We start from the raw sequence: 24,210 nt of genomic DNA, 5'->3' as shown, positions 1-24,210 counted from the left end.
AAATAACTGAGTGCAAGTTACGAAAGAAACTTTTGGGACAACCCAGTATATATCTGTTCTCTTGCACTTAATAATGGTGTTAAGTAGAAAGTGTAGCATTAAAAATAATTAATTGCATCGATAATTGACCACGAAGAGATTGAAGATACATCGAAAATAATTACTTGGAACGCTATTCTTACCGATAAGTGATATGACATAAAGTGTCTGTTACGAGGCAACAAGCTGAAGTAAAACAAACTTAACTTCGAAAGTTCCATCTATTATGTATTCGTCTATGTGCTCTGAATTCACTCCTGAAGTAACGCTTACATTTTATCTCGGCTATGCTAAACGTATACGTTACTTCAGTTAGGTTTAAAAATTAACGAGCAACAGATGTGCACAAAACAGTAGCAATTCCACACCACGAGTAATTAAGGCTAACCCATTAGGCGTCGCAACTATTTCTAGTGGATACGCTGCATTTTCTTAATTTTCTCTTTTAATCTCATTCAACACGATAACCATAAAAACAATTCGCGTTAATTAAGCCCCGTTTTCTAATCCGAAACAAAAAATAAACGACACTATTGCTTAAATCTGTGTTGGATCGGATTTACATTTTGCTGCTTCTCGAATCAAACGTCTCCGAACTTCAACAAGTGCTCGGAAACATCGCGCATTCAATCCTTGGCTGAAACACGGTTAACTGATAATTACTAAAAAAAACTTTTCTCCATTTTACCGCAGCACAGTGTCTTTTTACTCCAAAGTCATGGTCTTTCCGTGCCGCGTCCTCATCTTTCCCCTCTGGATCTAAGGATCGCGACCGTGACTGCCACTTTATTTCCAATCTGTTCGCCGTTTTTCCTTCCACTACGTGCTCGCTCGGGATCGAGGAAAAGTTTGCGCACAAAATTATCGGAAATCGCGTTTCAGGAAAAGGTAAACCTCGAAACGAGTTCGTCGAAACTCGATCTTGTTTGAATTCGTCTGCATCCTAATAGATACCTATAACGAAAAATGATATAGCTTGTTACATTTACTTGGTCCACTCTGTATAGGTTCCATCTAATTCTTTTGCATTAATTTTTTAAATAAATCACAGTCTGCGCTGGCACAGCGAAGTAAATTTACCTATAACTTAGGAATATTTAATGTTTATTCAACCCTTAAATTTCTAAAGGAAATTAATATGTACCAAAAAGTATAACAGAACAGAAATAATACAGGTGGCGACATTAAATTCGAAATAAACGAAAAGCTGTTATTTGATATAAAAATTATCGGAATAAAAGGTAGCAATGTAAACATTGAAAATTTGCGTCGTTAGAACTTAATTTGTGCTTGCAATTTTTCAAATTTATTAGTTTGGGTCACCTGAGAGATGCCTAGGGGAGATGAATATCCGTTACTGCCGCGATGGTTAGGACGTGAGGTCGTAAATCCCCGATACTTTAATCGATACACTCGCTTTTTACGATGACGAGGTGTCTCGCGAATAGTGTTGCGAGGTCAATCGGGGAAAGTCACAGCTGCGATCCGGTTGGAGATCCCAGAAAAATCCGCCGAGCTTCGGAACACCACTCGCGAATGTTCTCGCTGGTTGACCTACATTTCGGCTTGCTGATAAATTTCAAAGCAATATTAGATGTACCCGCCTGGTTTGCCTCGAGAATGAACCGAGCATTCCATTCGGCATGATGTATCGAATTACGGAGTATTCCACTGTTAAACGATTGAATTCCAATAAAAATGATATTGCATCGACGCGAGAGCTTCGTTCGTTGGTTAATGTTCGGGTGACCGAGAAGCAATCAAAATTTTATCGACACTTATTTGATAAAGAAATCTATAAATACTAATCAACAAAATAATTTCCATCATTTTCTAACACTTTTTAAAAAATTTTGATTACTTTTCGGTCCCCCCTAATATAATGTCAGCTTTTGGAAAAGGCTCTGATTGAAATTATAAACAACTACAAATAGAAATGTATCCTATCAATAAAAAAATATAAGAATAAAGGAGCACGAATAAAATCATATAAATAAGAACGCATGCAAGTGTCACGAAGATCAGTAAACTGATCACTCAATAGTTGAAGTTAAGAATAGAATTATAATACCATATGTATGTACGAAGATAACCAATGCAAACATTTTTATTTTTCTCACCACTCTCCTCTCAAATTGAAACCGAATAATTCGGAAAAGATGCTGCAGTGGATGAAAACAAATTTCCCACGCTTGCCATCTGGTTACATTTTTCACCTCCATAAACAAATAACAGAAGCAACTTCTGTGGAAGCTTGATACAATATTTTGAGTACGTCTGGGTGTCTACAGAGGTTCCTAAATTCTCAGTGCTCGATAAAAAAGAGGGAAGACTAACAGACTGCTATTTAAACTGTACGTTTCCTTGAAAATATTTTAACCTCAAATCGTCGACCAAATGAAATTGCACTCTAATCTATAAAATCAAAGTTGAACGAATAAAAGTGTCTCTTGCTAACTGTCAAGTAGAACAAACGTGGCATCTGACGTTTATTATTCCAGTAAAATTCCATCCATCTCTGCACCGAGTTGATCGAGTCGTATATTCTATCGAGTGTATTAAAAGGAACGCGATATTATGATCCTGGGAGAACCCGGTGATCCGATCTTGAGGTGGTTCTAATCTTCGCGCGGATCGACGAGCTACGCGACCTTTTCAGACGGATCCATCGAGATCCAACGCTCGCGAGGAAGACCTTTTCTCATTCGCGTTTTCTCAGCTCTAACGAGCCATCTATTTGCACGGCAATTGCGTCAGCGGCATCAAGACAAGCGTTAATGTCGTAACGATGTTACAGATAGAATTAGAATCCAGTCTATGGTAATACGAGCTGTTTTATCTCGATGGCCGGCTGTCGTTGAAAGTATTTTGCAGCGTTAGAGGACAATAACTCGTATTCCAGACGGTACATGTATCGCGACGCGGTTCGAAAAAATCTTGAAACACGATCGTGTTTGGTGTACATGGGCGCTAAACACTTAGGCGCCTAGGGCGAATTAAATGTCTCGATACTGTGATCGTGGTTATCGAAATCGAGGGATTTCATTCCGCCGTTAATATGCGTTTCATGTTCGCGCCGCAGTTTAATACGTTCGAATAAATGGCGCGGTACTTTGCACGATGGCGAATACACTTCGTTTACAATTTTAAACTTTGCTTCTTCGTAAAGCTGTCAAACTGCGCGCGCAACGCAAAGTCAACCGATCGGTCAGGTTTCTGTAGTACCTTATTCTTTATTTATCTTTCCTGATAAATCAATCTTATTTATATATAATGCATTTAATATTACCTAGCTTAGAAGTGTTCAATTTTGGACCATTATATTTAAATTATCAATCTTCAAGTCCTTGTTTATTGAGAATAATTCAAGTAAAACTAAGTGGCTGTAATAAACAACTTAAAAAAAAAAGCCAATTGCTCATAATTAGAATCATTTCTCCAGGCGTCATCAAAGAAAGCGGAATCATTTAAGATAACGCACACTCTTCTAATTCCATTCGTGGAATATTTACTATTTCATGGATGTTTCCCAGGAAACGCTGACATTTGCGAACGTTGAAGAGATCCGTGGCGGCCACTGCCCAAATGAAATAATATTTATCACGGCAGATGGTCGTGTTTTGGACCACTGTGCGCACCCGCACGAATGGCGTGGGGGAGTCTCTAATCCCAAATGATTAATGGAAGTTTGCTCATTGTTGGAATTGGTTGGCCGTTCTCGGAAGCGGATGAACGTACGGTCAGTCGTAGTTGTACTGTAAATCCCGTGGATTACAATCAAGACAGCCTACACGCGAGGCTGGGTCATTTTCAATTAACCTTCGATACGTGGATCCAAAAGTCTCGTTTAATTGCCGTTCGGTGACGGGGATTAACAGCAACCACGACGGACAGTTAATCGATCGTGTAAGATGCGAGATTAGGAACAGAGGCGTTGAAAGACTAGTGGAAGGAAGCGTTACAAGCGCGGAAAATGATTGAAAGATATCGACGAAGGTGAAATTACTAATAATAACCGATGACAGTTAATATGCAACCAATCTCATAAATATTCATACCTTCTATGTCTATTAACGAAGTCTGTCTGAATTAAATGATCCGATATTTTTAAATAAATGTTTCATTGTAAATATGCACGTGAATAAACTTTACACTTGTATGTATTAATAATACAATATTTATTTGAAATTGAATTGATTTATTGTTATTTAGAAACTAAATAAACCTAAACTGTTTAAACTATAAAAGAGAAGATATTTGTTGAATCCTGTATGTTAATGGTTCTATTAGTGTCGTTCTATAGATTGTAAATAAACAAACCGTGCACTGTCAAAAGGACCAAAGAATCTGCAATTCTTAAATCCTTAATTTAATTATACGTCAATAGCTCCCAATACAGGCTATAGAAATAACGAAGACCACCTCTGAGGGATGATTACAGTGCAAAAGAAATTCCTCTTTAATTTGTGCGATACAATAATCCCGACCAATAACAAAATAACCTTCCTCGAGGATTCTGATCGCTAAACCTAACTTCCATTCACGGTCGTTCTCTCCAGCTCTTCAGTATCTACACCTTCCATGCACAAGAGATTCTAATTAACATTTGCCTAGAATTAATTACGCGCAAGCGTGTTTATGCACCATAACTACAGACGGAACGTGGGCTCGCCATTAAACGGACTGATAAGGAGTACGATTTCAACTGTATAAAACAGTTTGGAGTTTCCACCCTGACTGGCTGGCTCGGAGATAGTCAATTTCACGTCAGTCTCGCGAAAGTAGCGTTGTTACCCGTGCTCATTATCTCGGCAAAAAGTCGCTCGTTGCCGCATTGGTTCGCATAATATCCATCAGCTGAAAGTAGGGTATCGATCGTGGCATGTTTCGTCAATTTTTTCTTCTCCGATTCGAATCGTGCGAAATACTTCAGAGGGTTTGGCGTTTCTTATGAAACTCGAAGGCAGTCAATTTTATATTGGTAATGCCAAAGTTGATTGGATTTGACCTATATGAGACCTACCGCGCCCTTAACGTAATAAAATCGCTACGATTCGATGTGGAAACGAGGGACGCTCCCTTTAGATCGATCGTTAGACAATAGAAGTATGGAATAAGGATCGATTCGTGGAATTCAATTTTGAGAGTAGACTGCAATCGGAGTATCAATAGCACGCGAGAAAATTTGATACGAGCCTGTATCGGAACATTTGGTTAAAGAAATTGTTTTCTTTTCTCTGAACTCCAGATAAAATAAATTAGAGCTCCTTCAGGCCTACTGTTGCAATTAAAACGCAAATAATTAATTTAAAAAAAAATATTTGGTATTTGCACTTTATGTCGTATAAATTATATTTTTACATTATCTTCCATTCTGTACAATTATTTCTAGACACAACTTGACATGTTTCTTTTTTGAAATTTACTTATTATTGAATTCCTCGAGCGACCAAGAAAATTTATTATTATTATATGCATTTAAAAACCTGCAGCGTGGAAACCGGCTTATCGTAAATAAATCAGTATTCGTTTTACCTTCAACGATCACGCTAACGGAATAAAAATTATACACGAACGTAACTAACAGGATAAAGTAACATTTGCATCCGCGACGGCGGCAAATGTCACGGTGACTAGGTTGTCGTGCAATTTCTACACCCCCAACGTTTACACGTTTCTTCGAGCAGAGATAGGTGAGCCTCTTAACTCTCGCTTAGACTGCTGCACACGCTGTATGCATGCGTGCGAGAGTTCCGGCAACCGTTGACTCGTTAGAGAAAATACTGATAACTTTATATTCGTGGGAGTCGATGCTGGCAACCTTTAAATTTCGAATTTTCAATGTTATGAGACGATCTGATCCCCTAATCCCAAAATCATACATTTATTTAAATCAAATTTATTTGTAGACCGGGTGAATCGTCCGATGACGATCCATAGGATCGATTTGTACGTCTTTCCTTAACCAGACGAACTTTCGTTAGGGGAAAAAGTTCGTAACGAGCAATTTCACGGTGAAACCTACTCGAGGTGGTCAACGAAACTCGATCAGTGCGACGTAATGCAATTTGCGCAGGTCGTTCTGAACTTTCAGCGAACTTGCGAACTGTTGCTTCGGCGAACCGACGCGACGGAGACACGTACACGCCTTTAGGTTCCCGTAGACGATCGTGTCTGCGGTTAGGACGCGAGCATGGTTTCGCCAAAGTTGTATACCCTGGACAAATACTGGAATTCTTTTCAAAAAGGTCTCCAAGTCCAAGACTGTTCAGTCTTTTAGTCCCTCGCGGATTTTTGGAGGGAGGCATGTCAACTCCCACTTACTAACACCTTTTGTTCGTATAACGTTTGTTGAATTTTCCAGAGTATCGCAAATAATTCTAAATTTCTATGTTTCGACCCATAGGAAAATTATTATTTAGTAGCAGCTAGTTTGAATCTTTAAACATTTAGTCGCATTAATTCTGATCAATTGATATAGGATTAAGAAAGTGTAAGAAGGAGTAGAAGTTGCTGTTTCGTAACACTAATGATACTAACGTAGCCTTTATTGCATTACACCTGACAACGGCTCCTCAAATATATTAGTGAAACGTAACTTGCCATTATATAATCCAAAACTCGTGGAACAGGGTTTGGCGAGAAGGAAGTTCCAAGATTTAAACCGAGAATTTATTTTTCTAAATCTAAGGAAACGTGTGCAATGTACTTTTTTCATTATAAATATTCACCTCTCAATGTGCACCATTGTTTGAAAATTTGAGTATGTGCTGAAAATATAATATATAATATAGCAAAAGAGAATTTTATTTATTCTTCAAAAAATCTTCCATGTTACGAAACATAAATATACATACGCAGTCTAATAAACCAATATCAAAACAAGAATAAATATCAAAACGTGTAAAAAAGCTTAGAATGATAAAATTCCTTATGAAAAACGAGTCAAACGAATAATACAAACTACGTATTTTCAAATTAATCTCGGGAGTAAAAGAAGACCAGTATGTGTAATTATAACCTTTGAGAACACAAATAAAGAAAACCAACGAACCAGGACTAAATCCGCTGAAAGAAACAGTCTCGCCGTATGTCATTGGCCTTCGGAGCACGTTCACCCTTAAATCGTTCCTACTTCTTCGCTGTTTACAAACGAATCTCCATCATCCAGTGCTTCTCAAACTTGAGATTGAGATAGGGACTTAGGTTTTGTACTGATAACAGAGTTATGGCTTGTCACGCTTGCTTGACCACCCCTGTATTCAAAATTGAAAACACTATCGATAGTTTTCGATAGTGAAAAACGCTCTGATGGCGCTATCGATGGTTTTCCACGAGTAAACGTAACTATACCGTCGTCTTTAGTTGAAGTAGATTTTCTCGACGTAGCGGGAGCTTCTGTAGACACTCGTGGAGCGTGCTCGTGCTGTCGAGCGTAAAAGAAGAGGGGCAGAGTGGCGAAAGTGGCCCTAAAGGTAACGAAGTCCCCCGACGGCCACGGCGGAAGCGACGATTTTAAGTGCTGCACGAAAGACATATTTCTGGACGCGGTCTATATTTATCCGCGCGGTGCGCACCTATGCGCAGGAGAGGCGCTGAGCGATTTACGCGTCTGGAACTCCCGGCATTCCGCGCGACTTTCTTTGTGTCCGTCTCCGTGAATTCCCGCTGGACGACGCGGACGCCACGCGCCGCCACGGAATCCCGCTTATGGCACGCATCGAGACGCCACGCCAACGCCGCGCGGTTTTTGATCCCTCGACCGAACATTGGCGCTGATACCCACGAATTTATGGACTACGACTCAATTACCACATTTCTGCCACTCGACAAACTCGTACTAGCTGACTCCCTGGAACAATATTTATTTTACAATACTCGTGACAATTAATTCTATGGATAAAATATGTTAAAGAATGGAGAACCATCTGATTGTGAGTCTGTAAAATAAAAATATAAGAATATGATATTTTAGTATAGATTTTTCACATTCGTTATGTGATAGCAACATATCAATCTTTTCGGAATGTTCACTTTTTGGTGAAATTTTCATGTCTTTGTCTTTGTTCTTGAATTCGCCTTAATACAAGATATAATACTGTTAAATCGAAAATACACAGTGCTATTTAAAAAAATGAAAGTGACCTTGGCAAATAACGACCTTGACTACTTTAAAATTTTGATTTTTGTTGCAATGTATACTCGATCGAAAACTGAACAGCTTCTGTTTAAAATATTCTTTTGTCCTGCATTTTGTAATGCCATATTAGTTCCGCCATTTTAAATTTTAAATTTTTAGTTCAGATTTGGAATCACTGATCCCAAAAACCCTTGTATACCAAGTTTCATCCAAATCGAATCACTTTTCCAAACTTTGGTCCGCCATATTGGATCCGCCATTTTGAATTTGTAAATTTTTAGTTCAGATTTGGAATCACTGACCCCAAAAACCCTTCTATACCAAGTTTTATCAAAATCGAATCACTTTTCCACACTTTGGTCCGCCATATTGGATCCGCCATTTTGAATTTGTAAATTTTTTGAGGGGTTGTTCCTTCCAGGAAATACTACAATGTTTACTAGTATTTCTCGGAATTGGATTGGCTTTGCAAGGACGCGAAAGTCACGTGTCTGTCAGTCATTTATAATGGTCTATAAAATAGGAAACTTTGAGGTGACATAACTCAGCGAGGAATCGTCCGATTTGATTCTACCAAAATGCAAATTGAAGGGCGGAATTTCTACTACCTAACACCTCGTTATTGTCATCGTTACATTATCTTAAACGATTGTTTATTTATAAAAATGAATGTGACTTTAAAGTGTCGTAGCTCGGTGTAAAACTGACCGATTCGATTCCAACCAAATTCAAATTAAAGGGTGAAAATTCTACTATCTAATAGACAGAATATCATTGTTAGATACTTTGAAAAGACTTTTAGATATATAAATTGGCTGAATTAAAATTAATTGAAGTGAACTAAATAATATTTTGTAGAACTACCTTTCTGCATCGTGACTATTGTATATCTACGTCGCACGGAATCGATAAATCGAATAGAACGATCGATGGGATCGTGTTCCATGGGTTTCCAATAATTTCCTATAATTTATTTATCTTGGATGGTCTGTTCCGCTTGACTCGTTCCTCCACAACATTCCAAAGTGTTTCTACAGGATTGAGGTCGCGAGATTGAGTTGGCCATGTCATTAGCGTGGATTCCCACTGGTCGACAGAGACGCCACGCGTCGCTATGGAATCTCACTCACATGGCAGTAGCGTCGCCGTGACGGTCGCAGGGGTTTTCACGGGGATGTCGATGTCGATGCACGTTGAGTGCAAAGAATTAAAAGTCCAATTTTAATGTTTATTTCATTACTGTCGCCATAAAGTATCACTTTATCTACCGGACTGTTTAGAAACAGTCTTTAATTCAAAAAAGAATTGTCTACAGTAGTATTGGGTTGTCTGGGAAATCCATGCCGATTTTTAGTAGGAGTTACAGGTCTGAATATATCGTTATGGTTGAAAACTAATAACATGTGGACATCCCTTAAAAGATAGAAAAATTGTGGAACAAAATGGTACATATATAATTCAATAAATATATATCGAAATTCAAACGTGTCTTTGAATGTTTCTTAAAAATTGGCACGAACTTTCTGGATAACCCAATATATGCCAATCTAGGCTGACAATAATTCCTCCATACTGTTACTTGGTACATTGAAAGATTTGAAAGCCAACTGTTTCCAAACACTGAACATTGTAAGTAAACAATCATCGACACAGTAAATAAATTCGAATAGCTAAATACTGCAATTAAAAAGCCTATAAATAAGCTCCCGGTAAATAAAGTGGTATTAGCATTGCGTATGGTTTACTATGAAACGGGATCCACGAGAGATGAGACGACGAATTACCACCGTGAGTGACGCCAACCCTAGCTTATGCTATGTAACGCCACTGGCTTATGGGACGCATCGAGACATCACACCGCGGTTTTTGATCCCTCGGCCAAACACCGAGCCGACATCCACGAATTTACGGGCCACGTTTAAATTATGCCGCCGTTACGTCGCTCGAATTACCCACACGATCGGATAGTCAGTAATTTACAGCGCCTGTCGCAGAGACGCGGCTTTAAGCTGTCGAATACGCTCGTTCCGCCTTTCCGGAACGAAGCTGACGGGAGAATCGTGAAATAATTTAGTCCTCGTCGGGGATTTATACGGGGTGACTAGGAAGAAATTACCCTTCCCGCGTTGGTCGTACATTTTCTCCTTCCGTGTCTTCCCAACTCTTTCAGAATTAGAAGAATTATTTTTAAAAATATCGCCCTTTCGTTTGCATACATTCAAGCTCGTCTACAAATATCTGATTCCATAAATAGAGTTCCATAGTCGAGCAAAGGTTATTTACAAACATTGTCTTGTTTTCGTGAAATAATTTAGCCCTCATCGAGGGATTTATACGGAGCTTCCCGAACTCTCAGATTTAACGCGTTGACCGCCAGACAAATATTCTTGAAAATTTCTGCTAGGATTAAATATTATTTAGACTGTTGGAAACTACATGATCGAACGTTTATCGTGGTATTTATTTTTGTAACTTCACCAAAATTCATGAATGTATTTCAATATATAGTTCATACTTAAATTTCAGAATTAATTTGTTCACTTCTTCAGTAAGAAGCACTGTCACCCATATATGGGTATATCCTACGTTTTGCTTAGCTTTACTCTTTTATTTCAAGTTTCACTAAAAGTATAACAAGTGGAATCTGAAATATAAACAAGTCAAAGCGCATTAGCAAGTTATTGACACCGTCCTTCCGTGCAGCTTGAATTTTATTTTTCTTGTATAATCATGCACCTCAAATCGAATATGGTTGTGACTGAAAAACGAATTGTTTCATTGAATTTCAAATTATCCTTCAACGAAAATTGTCGAACACAGCTATTATTTTCCCGCGTCTAATATGGCTTCCCTCCTGCAGCAACGAAAAGGAGAAAAAGGAACGAATTTATTCGTAGTACGCGAATACTACTAAAATATTCAGATACTGGAGCGGAGTCCTAGTTGGAACCTACGCGGACTGTCTCGACGTCTGCCAGCATTTCCAATTCATAATACGAAGCGTGCCTTTCTTTTTCGCCACTCACGATCGAGCAATATTTCGCGGGATCGTTCCGCCCTCCCGCGGATAGTTTCCAGGTCACTTGGCGGGATCCAGGGGCTCGAGGGAAATAGAGAAGCACGGATGCCTAGCCTCTGAGAAGGCCCCGCGGCTCTCCAACATCCGGAGTATCTAAAACCAAAATTTATCACGGTTATAACTCACGCGAATGCGTGGCGAACTTTTTCCTCCCGGCGTTCTGCATAGTTCTGGAACGCACAGGGGGCCTCCGCGTCGAGATTGATCCTGTTCTTGTTCCTCGGTTTGCTCGCTTTTACACCGGGAAACCGAGTTATGTGGCCGCTGGCCAGATTCTCGAGTGCTCGTGGTCATGGGACGTTATAAATGTGGTATTCGTTTAGTATCTTCGCTCTCATCACCTAATAGCAATAAGCTGCGCGGATCATAGGTGCCGGCGGTGTTAATATCGCGTTCGCGATGAATCGCTCCTTAACGTTATACATATCTTGATGACACGACGACGTGAACGCGTTGATTGTTCCGTTACGGACGTTCGTTCAGGGGGTAAACAAGAATTGATTTTTGTTCGTTTCGTTTCTAAAACATTGCTTCGCTGGCGTCAATTGGAGAAATTTAACTATCTACGGGAAATCGACGCACATGTGCGTTTAGTTAGTTAAGCGATCGTGCGTGTAGCGAAATACCTGTTCGTAAAGGATTTTTGTATTTTAAATGAATTTACACACTACTACAATTAAACAATTAAACAACTACAATGAATTATGTGACAGGCGTGTTATATTTTTTTATTTATAATAAAATTCATAGACTGAGAAGCCGTATCGTTAAAATAAAAGTCCTTGTTTGGAAGTGCCCATCGGTCACAAATGTTAAAATTCAATTTATAAAATTAACATCCACAAGGAAATGACTAAATTAATGCACAAAATGTAAACTCCTTTTACACATTAATTTGGTAAATTTAATTGTACCTTTCAAGATATCCTGAACAAATCTGTAAAAGCCTTATCTCTAAAACTTATCTGAAACTTATCTACGAATATTTGATTCAGCGAATTAAACCGTATAGTCGAACACGAGTTACTTATAGACATTGTCTTGTTTTTGGGATCCCAGATGTACGTACACGCCCCCTTAGCTGCTTCCACGAATGATGTCGCTATCGCTGTCGTCCGTCGAGTTAATTAGCGTGGCGTAATTTAAGAAAGGCCGGCGACGACGGATTACAATGGCGCGTAAGCGCGGAATAATTGGCGGGAAAATCAATCGGTTGCTCGGTGGAGTCTAATTGCTCGACTACTAATGGGGACAACGGTTCATTACGCGCGTTGGGTAATTAAGAGGCACCGAGCGGTGTCCGGCCCTCGAGAATTCGACTCCTCGCATGAACGATAAATCTTGACTGGGGGCTCGCTCGTTTCGTTTTGTCAGACGCTTCAACCGATGTTACGTCAGTTTTGATTAAGCGCCGCTTAATCGATTCTGGATGAACCGCTGAGAATCGCTATTAACCCTTTAACTGTGGGACGATTTTTCCTGAAAATTCCAAGGGACGCTTCGTTAAAACAATTTCTAAAAAATGTCACTCTACAGAGAATGACGAGACGAAATTTTTTTCTATTTATAGTTTACTCGTCATTTTCCTTATCTATAAACATTATTTGCAGCTATATGAATACTCTGGAGTTTAATCACCAGTAAGACTTAACTCCTTAACGTATTGTCATCAATCAGCAATCGCTTTGTGCCTAAGATTACGTCTAATAAAATCGCATGTTACGGATACTCGAAGGCCTTGGCATTATCTGAAAGTTTATTGTGCAGATAACATGGCGAACTGCCAGCTTGGGAATATTTTGCAAGCTTGCTAATTGCTGCTGCAACGATCGCGCGGACATAGGTGCGCTGCATAGTTTTCATCGCGTGCATTTTGCGTCGATAGAAGACCAGAAATTTATATCAAAGGCCAATTACGGAGTGCCTCGTCGTCTCTTCCTCGTTTCTAAACGTTATTATACCTTCGTTAAACCCCGTAGAAAATACGCCATATTAATACGGTCAAATTAATTAAGGGCTCATTAATCCGACCGGAAGCAGACGAGTAATGTTTACGAACAACGAAGAGATGCAGGCCCGTGCTTCTGGGGTAGAGAGCAGTCGATATACATATACCAGCGCATCCGCAATTTTTTACGCCCACGACCTCCTTTTCACGAGACGAAAGTATTAACGACTCCCACTATTATAGAATCTGTACATAGGTACTATGAATTAGACTCGTTGTTTCCCAATGTGGACGATTGACACATCGAAGTGGACGACTATCTAGTATCTATTGAAGGCAAAAATATGTTATTTAACACGTTCACTGTCAAACTAATAAACGTTGAAATTCCTACGAGGCTAAAATTTTAGCCCTTGAGTAGAACTCATTTTTGCACCCTCTTTAAGATTCATCGATACTACCCACATTTATTTTCTTTAACACGTCACCTTCAGGATTAATGTATTTCATTTTTTAGTAAAAATCCTTGTCACCCACGTATGGGTGACGTGGCGTTCAACGTGTTAATACATTTTAGTCATTGCAGGTGGGAAATAAAGTTTAATTATGATGAAAAAACTGTACTTCAATATTAATATTTAAGAAATTATATTAAAATAGCAATTATTGAAACAATTCTATTTAAATAGTAACATTCAATATATTTGTAGCTAATATAGTATATTTAATATGTACTCAAATAAGATTCGTATAATAATTGTAGCGGAAGCTGGCAGCTCAGGTAAATAAAAAATAGCATTGACCACTTACAGATATTTAAGTGTAATATCTGTCTTAGGTCTTTCTTGGTGGTCTCCATTCAAGTAGCACGGATAAATAAATCAAAGTATTACAATAAATTACATGCCTTTTATGCTACATTGTTTAATACAACAAGACTCTTTTAGCACATTCTGCAATAAAATGGCTTCGAGTGCAAAGGGTTAAAAACTTCGAACGGTCTCAGTCCCAGCTCGTCAACAATCCAACGCCACCAACAACCACTAATTACTCCGAAAGCTCCAAAATTGAAAACATCATAGGCCTCGTGGCTTCCCCTTACTCGTTTTCACATAGCTTCTCCCTAACCCAAGCTTTCCCGGGAAAAGTTTTCCCATTCAAGTGCTCCATTCAAGTAGCACGGATAAATAAATCAAAGTATTACAATAAATTACATGCCTTTCATGCTACATTGTTTAATACAATAAGACTCTTTTAGCACATTCTGCAATAAAATGGCTTCGAGTGCAAAGGGTTAAAAACATCGAACGGTCTCAGTCCCAGCTCATCGACAATCCAACGCCACCAACAACCACTAATTACTCCGAAAGCTCCAAAATTGAAAACATCATAGGCCTCGTGGCTTCCCCTTACTCGTTTTCACGTAGCTTCTCCCTAACCCAAGCTTTCCCGGGAAAAGTTTTCCCTCGGATCTCGTGGAAAAGGGGGATACCCCAGTCGTTAAAGAGCCGCGAAAACTGCGTTGGAAACGCATCAATCGAGCACTCCGTTCCACGAACCGCCACCTGTGTGTACTTTACGTGTGTATACAAAAGGGCTGGGGGCGTGTACGCGAGAGCGCGCGCGCCTGTATGAAACCTGCGCGCCACGAGGTAAAGCCGCCAGTGCTATTCGTCGCCGCAGTGCGATACGGTCGATAGAAGAAAACGTGGCCGACAGTCTCCGGTGGTTGCAGCTGCCGCAGACACCGTCGCGACGCCTCGTTCCCTTCGCGTCGTCGCTGTTTTCGTCGGTTCTGCTCCGTTTGAAAATTCCTTGGGACCGCTCTACGTCGCGACACGTCCTCCATCCGACCCTCGAACCAGAGGGTGGCCCTCCTACGCTTTATCGCGCTCGGCGATGGCGCGCGTACGGCGTCACGTCGCAGAACCGTTCGGATAGGATGTTTGTGAATAGGACGAGGTAAAGGTGATCGGTGTTTTACGAGAGATCGCGATGGGGAGATTCCCTCCTGGAACGATCGAGGAAATGTTCTCGGTTCGCTTTCGACCTGTTTCTCGAGTATTTTTTTCTTCCTTCTGCCGAGGTCTCTCGAGGCTGTTGATTTAGGGCATGGGTTTATTCAGGTCGCTTGATTCGATTTTTGGAGGCTGTTTAGGCCAGTGGTTTCCGGGAGGCACCACTCCTAGGGGAAGAGGAAGAATATTTTCAGTGTTGACTAATGTGGATAATTTTAATTGTTGTCTCTGTTAGAAACTTTGTATGGTCTGCACATCCTGAACCGTCTACGCATGGGATATTTGGGTTTATCTTCATTTATTATCCAACTGGAGTATAGTTTTTTATCGTTTTTAATGGTTCACTAGCTCCACTGTTTCTAAATTTTAGTCGAAGAAAATTAGACAAATTTGTTGCTCCGATCTTCGTTATATTTTATTTTGTATCACAGGGTTCAATTGTTTATTAAAGATTCAATCTTTCTTTTTTTTTAAATAATTCTTTATCCATCAAAACTATCAGAATTCAGCTCTCGATTAGAATAAACGCAAAAGAAATGTTTCATCTATAAATATCGGAGCACAACTCTCTCGTCCCTTTAAGAAAGAGCCTCTCAGAAATGCTGAAAACCACTGGTTTAGCCGGTAACAGATGGTCCCTTCTTACGAGAAATGAACCCATTACTGGGACATTTGGAATTTTTCCATAAATATCGGAAGATCGGCGTTTCCAAATGAATTTACTTCAAGGACAGAATTACATAAATTGTCAAAACAATTTTATCGCCCATGTACAACTTTTTTAACAGCGTAATAAACTAGAGGGTCAGCAAAAGTTCATAGCCGAACGCGAGCCAATGAAAAATCGTTGGATCGAGACGATCGTTCCAGAAGATCGTCGCGAAGCAAGCGAGGAGGAACCGTTCCGAAGCGCAACGATTCCAGGCGGCGCGGCGTATTCAAAAGTGTGCGCTCCACCGTTGAACAGACTCGGGCAAAGTTTTATTCGAATAATAGATGCCGAATAAAGACGCTATTGTCCTCTATTCGTCAGTCGTTTGCGAATAAAAGCAGTACAAACAAAAATCAGCAACTAATAAAAAGCAGTTTCTTTTGAATTGGTTATTGAAAATATCATCTAGATGAGTGTTTTGCCCGACTCTGTCGCCGAATTATAACTGCGTAAACAGAGGCGATAGCGGCACGACCGCGTGGCGAGCCGTGACATTGGACTTTCGATGAATCTGTTTACGCTCGCGGCGACCCGAGAGTGCTTCGTCAGGCTGATCGCGAGTGCTAAATAGTCGCAAAAATCGTTCCAACGAGGGAATCCCTCTAACGTCGACGCGACGTCTTATAATCTATATAGATCGTTTCCTGGGTGAATCCGGGTGAAGTTTCACGGAGTGCGTCATCGCGAATAAAAATTAAAAACGTCGGTCTTAACACTTTGCTAACTGTACAATTTTCGTCTCGTATGTATTTATTTTGAAAATGAACTCTGATCTAGCACCTGTCGATATTACCTTCGATTTCGAATCGCAAACGGTTGGTGCAAACACTTAGCGCGCGTGTTTGTAAGCGCAGAATCGATGAAACGGTCGGTTGGCGATGTGTTAAGAGCTATAGACGATTAATCTGTTTGTTAGCATTGGCAATGACGACGTTTCGGTCAACGAGTATCTTGGTCCATTATCGGAGTGAGCACCGTTAGCAAATGTAACAACGATGGATCCTGAACAGTGATTCGAGTGCGAAACGATTTAAAATAAAGTCTAGTGCCATCGTGACTGGAGTAAAGATAGTGTTTCGCGCTGAAATTTCTTCGCTTCGATATCACTAACATTCCAAAAAAAGATTAAAACTACGCACTGTGGAAAAGATCAGAACCTGAAATTGAACAGGTGATTGCTCGCTGGATAGAAATCCAATTTAAGGCAATGAGCAGTCTGCTACAAGTTTACACTTAAATATACTTAAACGTTTCCTCAATCGCGCGTGACGTAATCGAGAGTCACCGAAACTCGATCGACGCGACTTCCTCGTGGCTCCTACTCTTCCAGTCGAATAATCTACGTTGTAATTCTCTAGGGGCCGCCAATGAAAATTAAATTCTATCAACCGTAGAAAGGGTAGGAATTGCCCTAATTCCACTCTACATATCTGTAGGGATCTGCGAAGACCTCCAATGAAGCTCGAGACTCGACCAACGGAACTTCTCGATACGATCCTGACCTTCCAGTTAAATAATCTACAGTTAAATAACACTAAAACCAAATTCGTACCAAAATTCTACCAAACGTGGAAAGGGTAGAATTCACCCTAATTCCACTTTATAATAGATCGATAAGGACCTCGAAGCCGATCCGGTCTACGAGTGAAATAATCTACGATCGCGATAGCTTGAAAAACCTCAGCCAGAGATGGCAAAATTCCACCAACCGTGAAAAGGACAGGAATTGCCCTAATTCCATTCCACAGACCGATAAGAACCTCTGAAGACTTCCAAAGACTTCCAAAGAATTATCTAAACCTCGATCGAAACCCTGATATGATTCTGGACTCTCAGGTAAATAATCTACGGTCGCGATACTCGAAGAATCGCCATCCAAAGGCACAAAAATTCTACTAACCGTGGAAAGATCAAGTTTTTATTCTACTTTCATAGATCCGTAAGGAGATCCGAAGACGATCGAACGTGACGGAAGTGTTACCAACGAACGGGACTTTCTGATATAGTTCTGACCTCCCAGATGAAATAATCTACTATCGAAGATAGTCAGAGGACTCATAGCCAGAGGTATTAAAATTCTGCCAATCGTGGAAAGGCCATAATTTGTCCCGATTCCACTTTATAGATCGTTAAAGACCCCCGAAGACGGTTGTGACGTAAGACAAGTGCTATCGATCAACGGGACTTCCTGATACGATCCTGGCCTCCGAGTTGAATAATTTACGGTTGCGATACTCGAAGGACCGCCTGACGGCGACAGGAGCAGAAGTCTAGTGGGCGGGCTGGCGCCAGGAGGGGTCGATCGATTTCGTTCTGGAAGAGGATGCCTCGTTTCGCGACGTAGCAATCGAGTTTTTGCGTTGCAGTCACGTGCCAAGAAGCGTAGTTCTGTGTCGAGGGGATTAGGGAAGCGGGTGCCATCGATAGAAGGGGGACGTAAACGAGAGACTTTTCCTGGAGCGGTCGCCGGCGCCTCTACGTCGTTGTGGGAAATCGATTTTCACCGTGCCGACCACCCCGTTGGAACCACCCCCGTTACTGCAGTGCAATGACCTCCAAACCGGGAAGGTCCTACAGCGTGAGGTAAGAGGATTGCGATGGGGAAAATGGGTGAAGTTTTTATCTGTACAAAGACCTCGAATATTAACACTAAACCTAGACGTTCATGTGTAACTATCTCTACCACGAAGAAACAAATGACTAGTTACGTTGATCGCTACATGGATATTTGCGAATGTTTCTATAAGAATCAAAGTTTGTTTCGAGACAATTGAAATCTACATAATGCAACATTTTTTGTAGTATTCATTTTTGTAACTTTATCGAAATTCATGAATCTGAACCAGATTTATTGTCTTTAATATCTCACTTTCAAGATTATGTTATTTAGTTCCATAATAAAAAGTCCTGATACCCACATGACGGGGCGATGAACGTGCTAAAGACACTTTTTTTAAATAAATGGAAAAATATTTTATATGGAATTAAATTGGATAATGCATGAAACAATTGTATATAATTCGTATACTAACTAGAAAAAAGATTCATATTCATATCCATAAGAGCATTGATTTGATATTGAAAGGAACTTTTCTAACTCCCATACGCCTTAATATTGATACATTCTAATATTTCAAAACTATAAATATGATTTTAAATGAACGCAATTTAGTTATATAAATTTCAAGAAGAGGACAACTTTTTGTTCGTCACTGGTCAAATAGAGATTACAATATCGTAGCGAATCTCGCGAATAAATCGCAATGCTTGATTTTATTCGCCGCCTATTACTCGAATAAAATTTTGCCCATCTCTGATATAAAGATGCGACGCGAGAGACGAACGGAGAAAATAGCCGCGTCCCTTCGCCATACGTTCCGACGTCTACGACTTTCGCTCGACGTTTTTCTCTATTTCACTTCCGGCCGCGTCTTTCCATGGCTGGGATTTTAAACGGGACTCGGTCTAAAGTTGAACGTCGGCTTAAAGGGTTACGATAGGGTGGCCAGCTGAAAAATCAGGCAGCATTTTTGGAAAATTCGTGGCATTGTCAAATGTATCTCGGTTACTGTAATTCAGTTTGAACAAAAATTTGTCTAACGATTCTTTACAATATTGTTTTAAACAAATGTTTTGTTTTTATACAGACTTTTATTCGCGCTAAAGAGTCTTATATGCAATCAACAATTCCAGGTACACCTTTTGCTATTATTGTGATAGTTATTTTTGAGTGATGGGTTATCGAATACTAGGTACATCTCCAGCTCTTTAAAAATATTCTAGAGGTATTAATAACATTACGAGAACGATCGAGATCTGCCAATTTCGATTGTAAATCTCATTGAAACAATATAACCTGAGAACGGTATGGTCTGCTGACCATAGGAGCTAGAAACATGGGTCGGTTACCTGAAACGGGCCACACCGTGACGTTTAACAGCTTATTGAGATGGTAATTATAAAATAACCGCGATGGAAATTCTGTACGTGTAGCTTTAGAGAAAATCTTATATAAATGAAATATCTTATGAACGTGGAAATTGATCTTGATGGAATTTCAAAACAGTCTAAGAGCCCACGTGTAAGTGATCTCGAATATTTTTTAGAAATTAGCTTTTATATAAACGCGTTTATTATATACATTTGGTATCAATAAGGAAGCCTTTCCCGATTGGTTGACATTGTATCAAAAATCGTCTCTGAAACTTACGTTACCCTTATTAAACAGTGAACCATTAGATCGATCCAACCTTTAAATTCCTCAATGAAATTTAGCAGTCGTATTAGTCCAGTATCTATACTTTCAAGCGATAAATTTGAAACATTTGATGAAGCTGTATAACCGCCTGTAAAGAAAGTTTCTAAACGCTACCTTACTTTCCAGTCCATCACTCTGTCGCGCAACCCCTTAAGGCTGAGGCCATGATCGGCCTGGTATGTTCGCGCGAGACCACGTGAAATTTACGATGCGTCGTTTATGGGGAAACGATCGTTTCGTTTTCGCCCTTGGTTTACGTTTTTGCCTCGGCAGCGACCGTAGTCGCTTGTCTCGCCGCTAAGTAAGGGATGAGGGACCATACGGCGAAGCGGAGGATGATGACTTCAACGCGTGAAAGCTTGCTTTCGAACGGCTCGCGTAGCCTCTGTGGTCGATGGTATTGAGAGTATAGGAACGAGCCGACGTGTAAACACGAAATGTTTGCGTTGGAATGAATCGATGCCGGTGCAAATGTTGGTGCTCGTTGAGAAAGGGTGGACGATCCAAGTCGCAGTCGGGCTGTGTTCGACAAAGCCGTGCATTTTCTGTGTGCTTTTTTGAACAGGGTAGATTTGTATGTAACGTAAAAATAGCGGGGGATTCATTCGGAGCAGCGAGACGGGATGAAAAGGGGTGATTTCTCGTGCGAAAATAAATTGTACCTGCAGAGTAGAATTTTGAAAGAAGGAGGCTCCTAAAATAAAATTTGTAAAGTTTCTTTCTCTAAATTATACCAACAACAGAAAAGAGTTCACTTGTAACGAATATTATACACGTATTTCTTTTAGTACTGACTTTTAATTATCTTTCATAACTTCCTGCTTTCCTTCGTATCGAAACTGTAGAAAATAAAATTGTCCAACGTAGGTATCCACAATTTGTCTTACGGTAGCAACATTATAACTCCGTACTTCCCGAATAATTTCCCGACATAATTACACACACACAGGACGTATAAAAATACCATCAATTCATACAATGATTATAATTACAGGAGTCGAAGCTCCTCTTAAGAAGGAATTACACGTATTAAGGATACGAAGATCGATCGCTTTTCCAGTTATTCTCTGCCGTTAAGCAATCTGGCTCGCATTAAGTCTTTAATTTCCGTAATTACCCACGCGAAATTGCAAGAGGCTCGGGACGTCTTCATTAAATCGGGACGCGCAGCGTTAAGGAGAGCTCGTGATCCGAGACAGAAAAATATCAATTCCCTTAACGGAAACGGATATTCGTGTCCTTGGTTCCGTGCGCGGAAATTAATTGCCGTAAAAGAAAATCGTTGTAGGCGAATAGCGTATATACGATTTCCTTTTATCGTTTTTTGTTCAATTTACTCACGAATTAACTAGACGGCGAATGCAGCCGCTGGGGAAACGTAACGGAGTGACTGGCAGATAATTATTATTTCTCTCTGAAAGGGCCTTTCATGCGGCGCGCGCCGACGTCTTCGCCGCAGCGAGATTATTCCCCCGGCCGCGAGGTATTTCTAACCGAGTATACGCGAAACTATGTCTGGAAAATAATTTCTCAGCAAGATGTTGGTTGGCCGAACATGTCCAGCGGAACAATAACCCTTCTGTGTCGGAGTCGCCGCCTCGAGAACCTTGTAACGATGTTTAAAGAGTCACTGCGCCGTGACGAATGAAAAATGAAGCATACTTTAGGAATTCTTTTCGAAATCTATGAAGTAGAGAACGAATGGTTTTTGTTTTTTTTTTAGAGAAATTAGTCATCGAATCATTTCACAATAAGTTTGGAATAATTGAATGTCTTTATAAAAAGAAGTCTATCGATTCATTTAACAATTTTTCCTCTAAACGAAATAAAAAGCTTCTGTACTAGGTAAAAGAAAAGTCTAGAAACTCATTTCACAATATCTGTCCTCAATTTGAACTAATCAATATAAATTATATTTTTATGATTACGAATATCATGAATGAACTAAAAATGAAACTGGTCTTCGTACTTCGTGAAAAGAAGTCTTTTCGACTCGTTTCAGCATTTCTGGCCCAAATGTGGACCAATCAAGAGCCCCTGGTACTCTATGAAAAAAGGGTCTACCTCATTCCGCAATTTGTGTCCTTTTACCGTGGCGTATCCGGTACTTTCACCAGCATCGTTTTGAAGAATCGTTACGACTAGCCGGCAGGTTCGCGTCTTTTCTTCCTTTTCGGATTCCCACTTAATTTCTCGGAGCGTTTCCGGTTTTAGATGTTCCCAGTGACTCAGCGCGACGCGGCTTTGGCGCAAAACGAACAAAAAAAGATTGTTTCGTGTTAGTAGAGCGTTACGAGACCAAATCGAAACGTTTACTAAATTGCTAGAATCGAGCTGGAACTTGGAGCCCAGTCGAAGCCTCGTTACAAGCAGGGACGGGCAAAATTTTATTCGAACATAAGATGATAAATAAGAATAACGTACAGTGACTAAATAGTTACTCGTATAGTTTACTTCGTGAGATATGAAAGCGTTCTATAATTTTAATATTCATTCTCTCGGTAACGAATTAGAAATTGTTTATTTTTTTTTCTTTTAATATTTTTAGTGTGGTTAGAAATGAAACTAATTGGTGTTTAGAACAAATTTTGAACAAAACTTCAGATGTTAATATGTGATAATAATTGAATAAATATCTGAAACACCGTTTAACTTTACTGCGAAAACTAATACAAAGTATTTTTGTAATTATATTAAATATTTTTTAATTTATAAGACAAAACAGTACGTCTAATAGATTAGTTCATTATCTATTAACTATTGGAGATTTTGATATAGATAAGAATTTTGTTATAACGGGTTACAAATCACTGTCTATTTAGTATACTGGCCGCGTATTCGTGTCTTTCTATCGAGCGTGAATTCTTACGTGGTATCACCTACTTTCCGAGACCTTCGCTGCGAGGCTTACGTCGATTACTTTGTGACGGTAAACAACTTGTTTCCGTTCCTTGTTTCACCCCTTTTACGAGGAACCTCAATTCGATTTCATGGCAGGAAGTCGCGATTCTGTCTACCTTCCATTCTAACAATTTACGAACTTTTGAAATATGAGAAATCCTTATCTACGATGTCGTGTGTAATTAAAAAAAGTGGTGAAATAGTAGATGAACGTATAGTCTACAAACAATAATTATTAGTAAAACATAAATTCCAATAATATATAATAAAAAATTCAAAAATGAACGAAAAAAATTAATATTATGGTAAAAAGCAAAGGCGTCAATTTATACCTCCGTTGAAATGTAAACAAGCAACATTTAACAATGAAAATATTACGTATGGTACTTAAATGCTGAATAGGAGTTAGATGAATATATTTTCCATTAAATCTGTTCAGGTAATATAATCACACATTCCCACGCACACGGATAAAAATTATTATCTGCATAAGAATATTATTAACCCACGCAACATTTTATTGGCCATCCTAGCACAACTTTTACGTTTGGAAGCGTTGTTGCTTTCTCACGGGGCAAGGTATCGCAAAGGTCGGTGGAAATAAGATTTTCAAAGCCTTTCTGCGCTCTTGACGAGGAAACAATGAGCTTATTGATAGACTCGCTTACTTATATTGCCATTACTACATCTCATAGTCGGTGGCAATCTCCTGGAAGAGAAAGGTGCGGCATGGGAACGGTAACTCGCATATCGTGCACTCGCGATTCCCTTTCTATTATTTATTCATCGCTAGCGGTATCGATCTCCTTAAATCATTCATTCTAATTACTTGCTATTTCCTGGAACCATGGAACGCGGCGTTTACGAACCATAACAGCTTTCTTACACCTATAATAGCGCCTTTTTATCGACTGTATATTCGTTAACTCATCAATAAAATTTATTCAGGCGGTAAATCATCGGACACGTTCGCTTTTAATTAACTCCATGCCTGAAATTGGAGAACGCGTTTTCACGGTTATTATGCAAACGATCCCATTAAATTTCACGAGTACGTTTTTAAATTCCGCACGCTTTAATATACCGTCAAATTATACTCGATTTCTTCGAAATGG

At 39.7% G+C, this 24,210-nt stretch overlaps 1 protein-coding gene across 6 annotated transcripts in view; it reads left to right on the top strand.

Annotated features, from left to right (window-relative positions):
- The window catches only part of LOC128875413 (uncharacterized), an 82,746-nt gene that overhangs the window by 18,261 nt on the left and 40,275 nt on the right, over positions 1-24,210 (top strand). Inside the window, exons 1-2 of one of the 6 annotated variants that reach the window (XM_054120971.1) lie at positions 14,882-15,168; positions 16,853-18,519. The exons of 1 other annotated variant lie outside the window; for it this stretch is intronic. In XM_054120971.1, coding sequence (XP_053976946.1) covers positions 18,485-18,519 — 35 coding nt within the window. In that variant the 5' untranslated portion in view covers positions 14,882-15,168; positions 16,853-18,484. Of the gene's footprint in view, positions 1-14,881; positions 15,169-16,259; positions 18,520-24,210 lie in introns of those variants that run through there. 4 more of the 6 variants (XM_054120970.1, XM_054120973.1, XM_054120972.1 and 1 more) reach the window with 4 other exon arrangements.

The sequence above is a fragment of the Hylaeus volcanicus genome, chromosome 4, assembly GCF_026283585.1.
Source record: "Hylaeus volcanicus isolate JK05 chromosome 4, UHH_iyHylVolc1.0_haploid, whole genome shotgun sequence".
Taxonomy (NCBI): Eukaryota; Metazoa; Arthropoda; class Insecta; order Hymenoptera; family Colletidae; genus Hylaeus; species Hylaeus volcanicus.
This window is presented reverse-complemented; position numbering and strand designations above follow the sequence as displayed.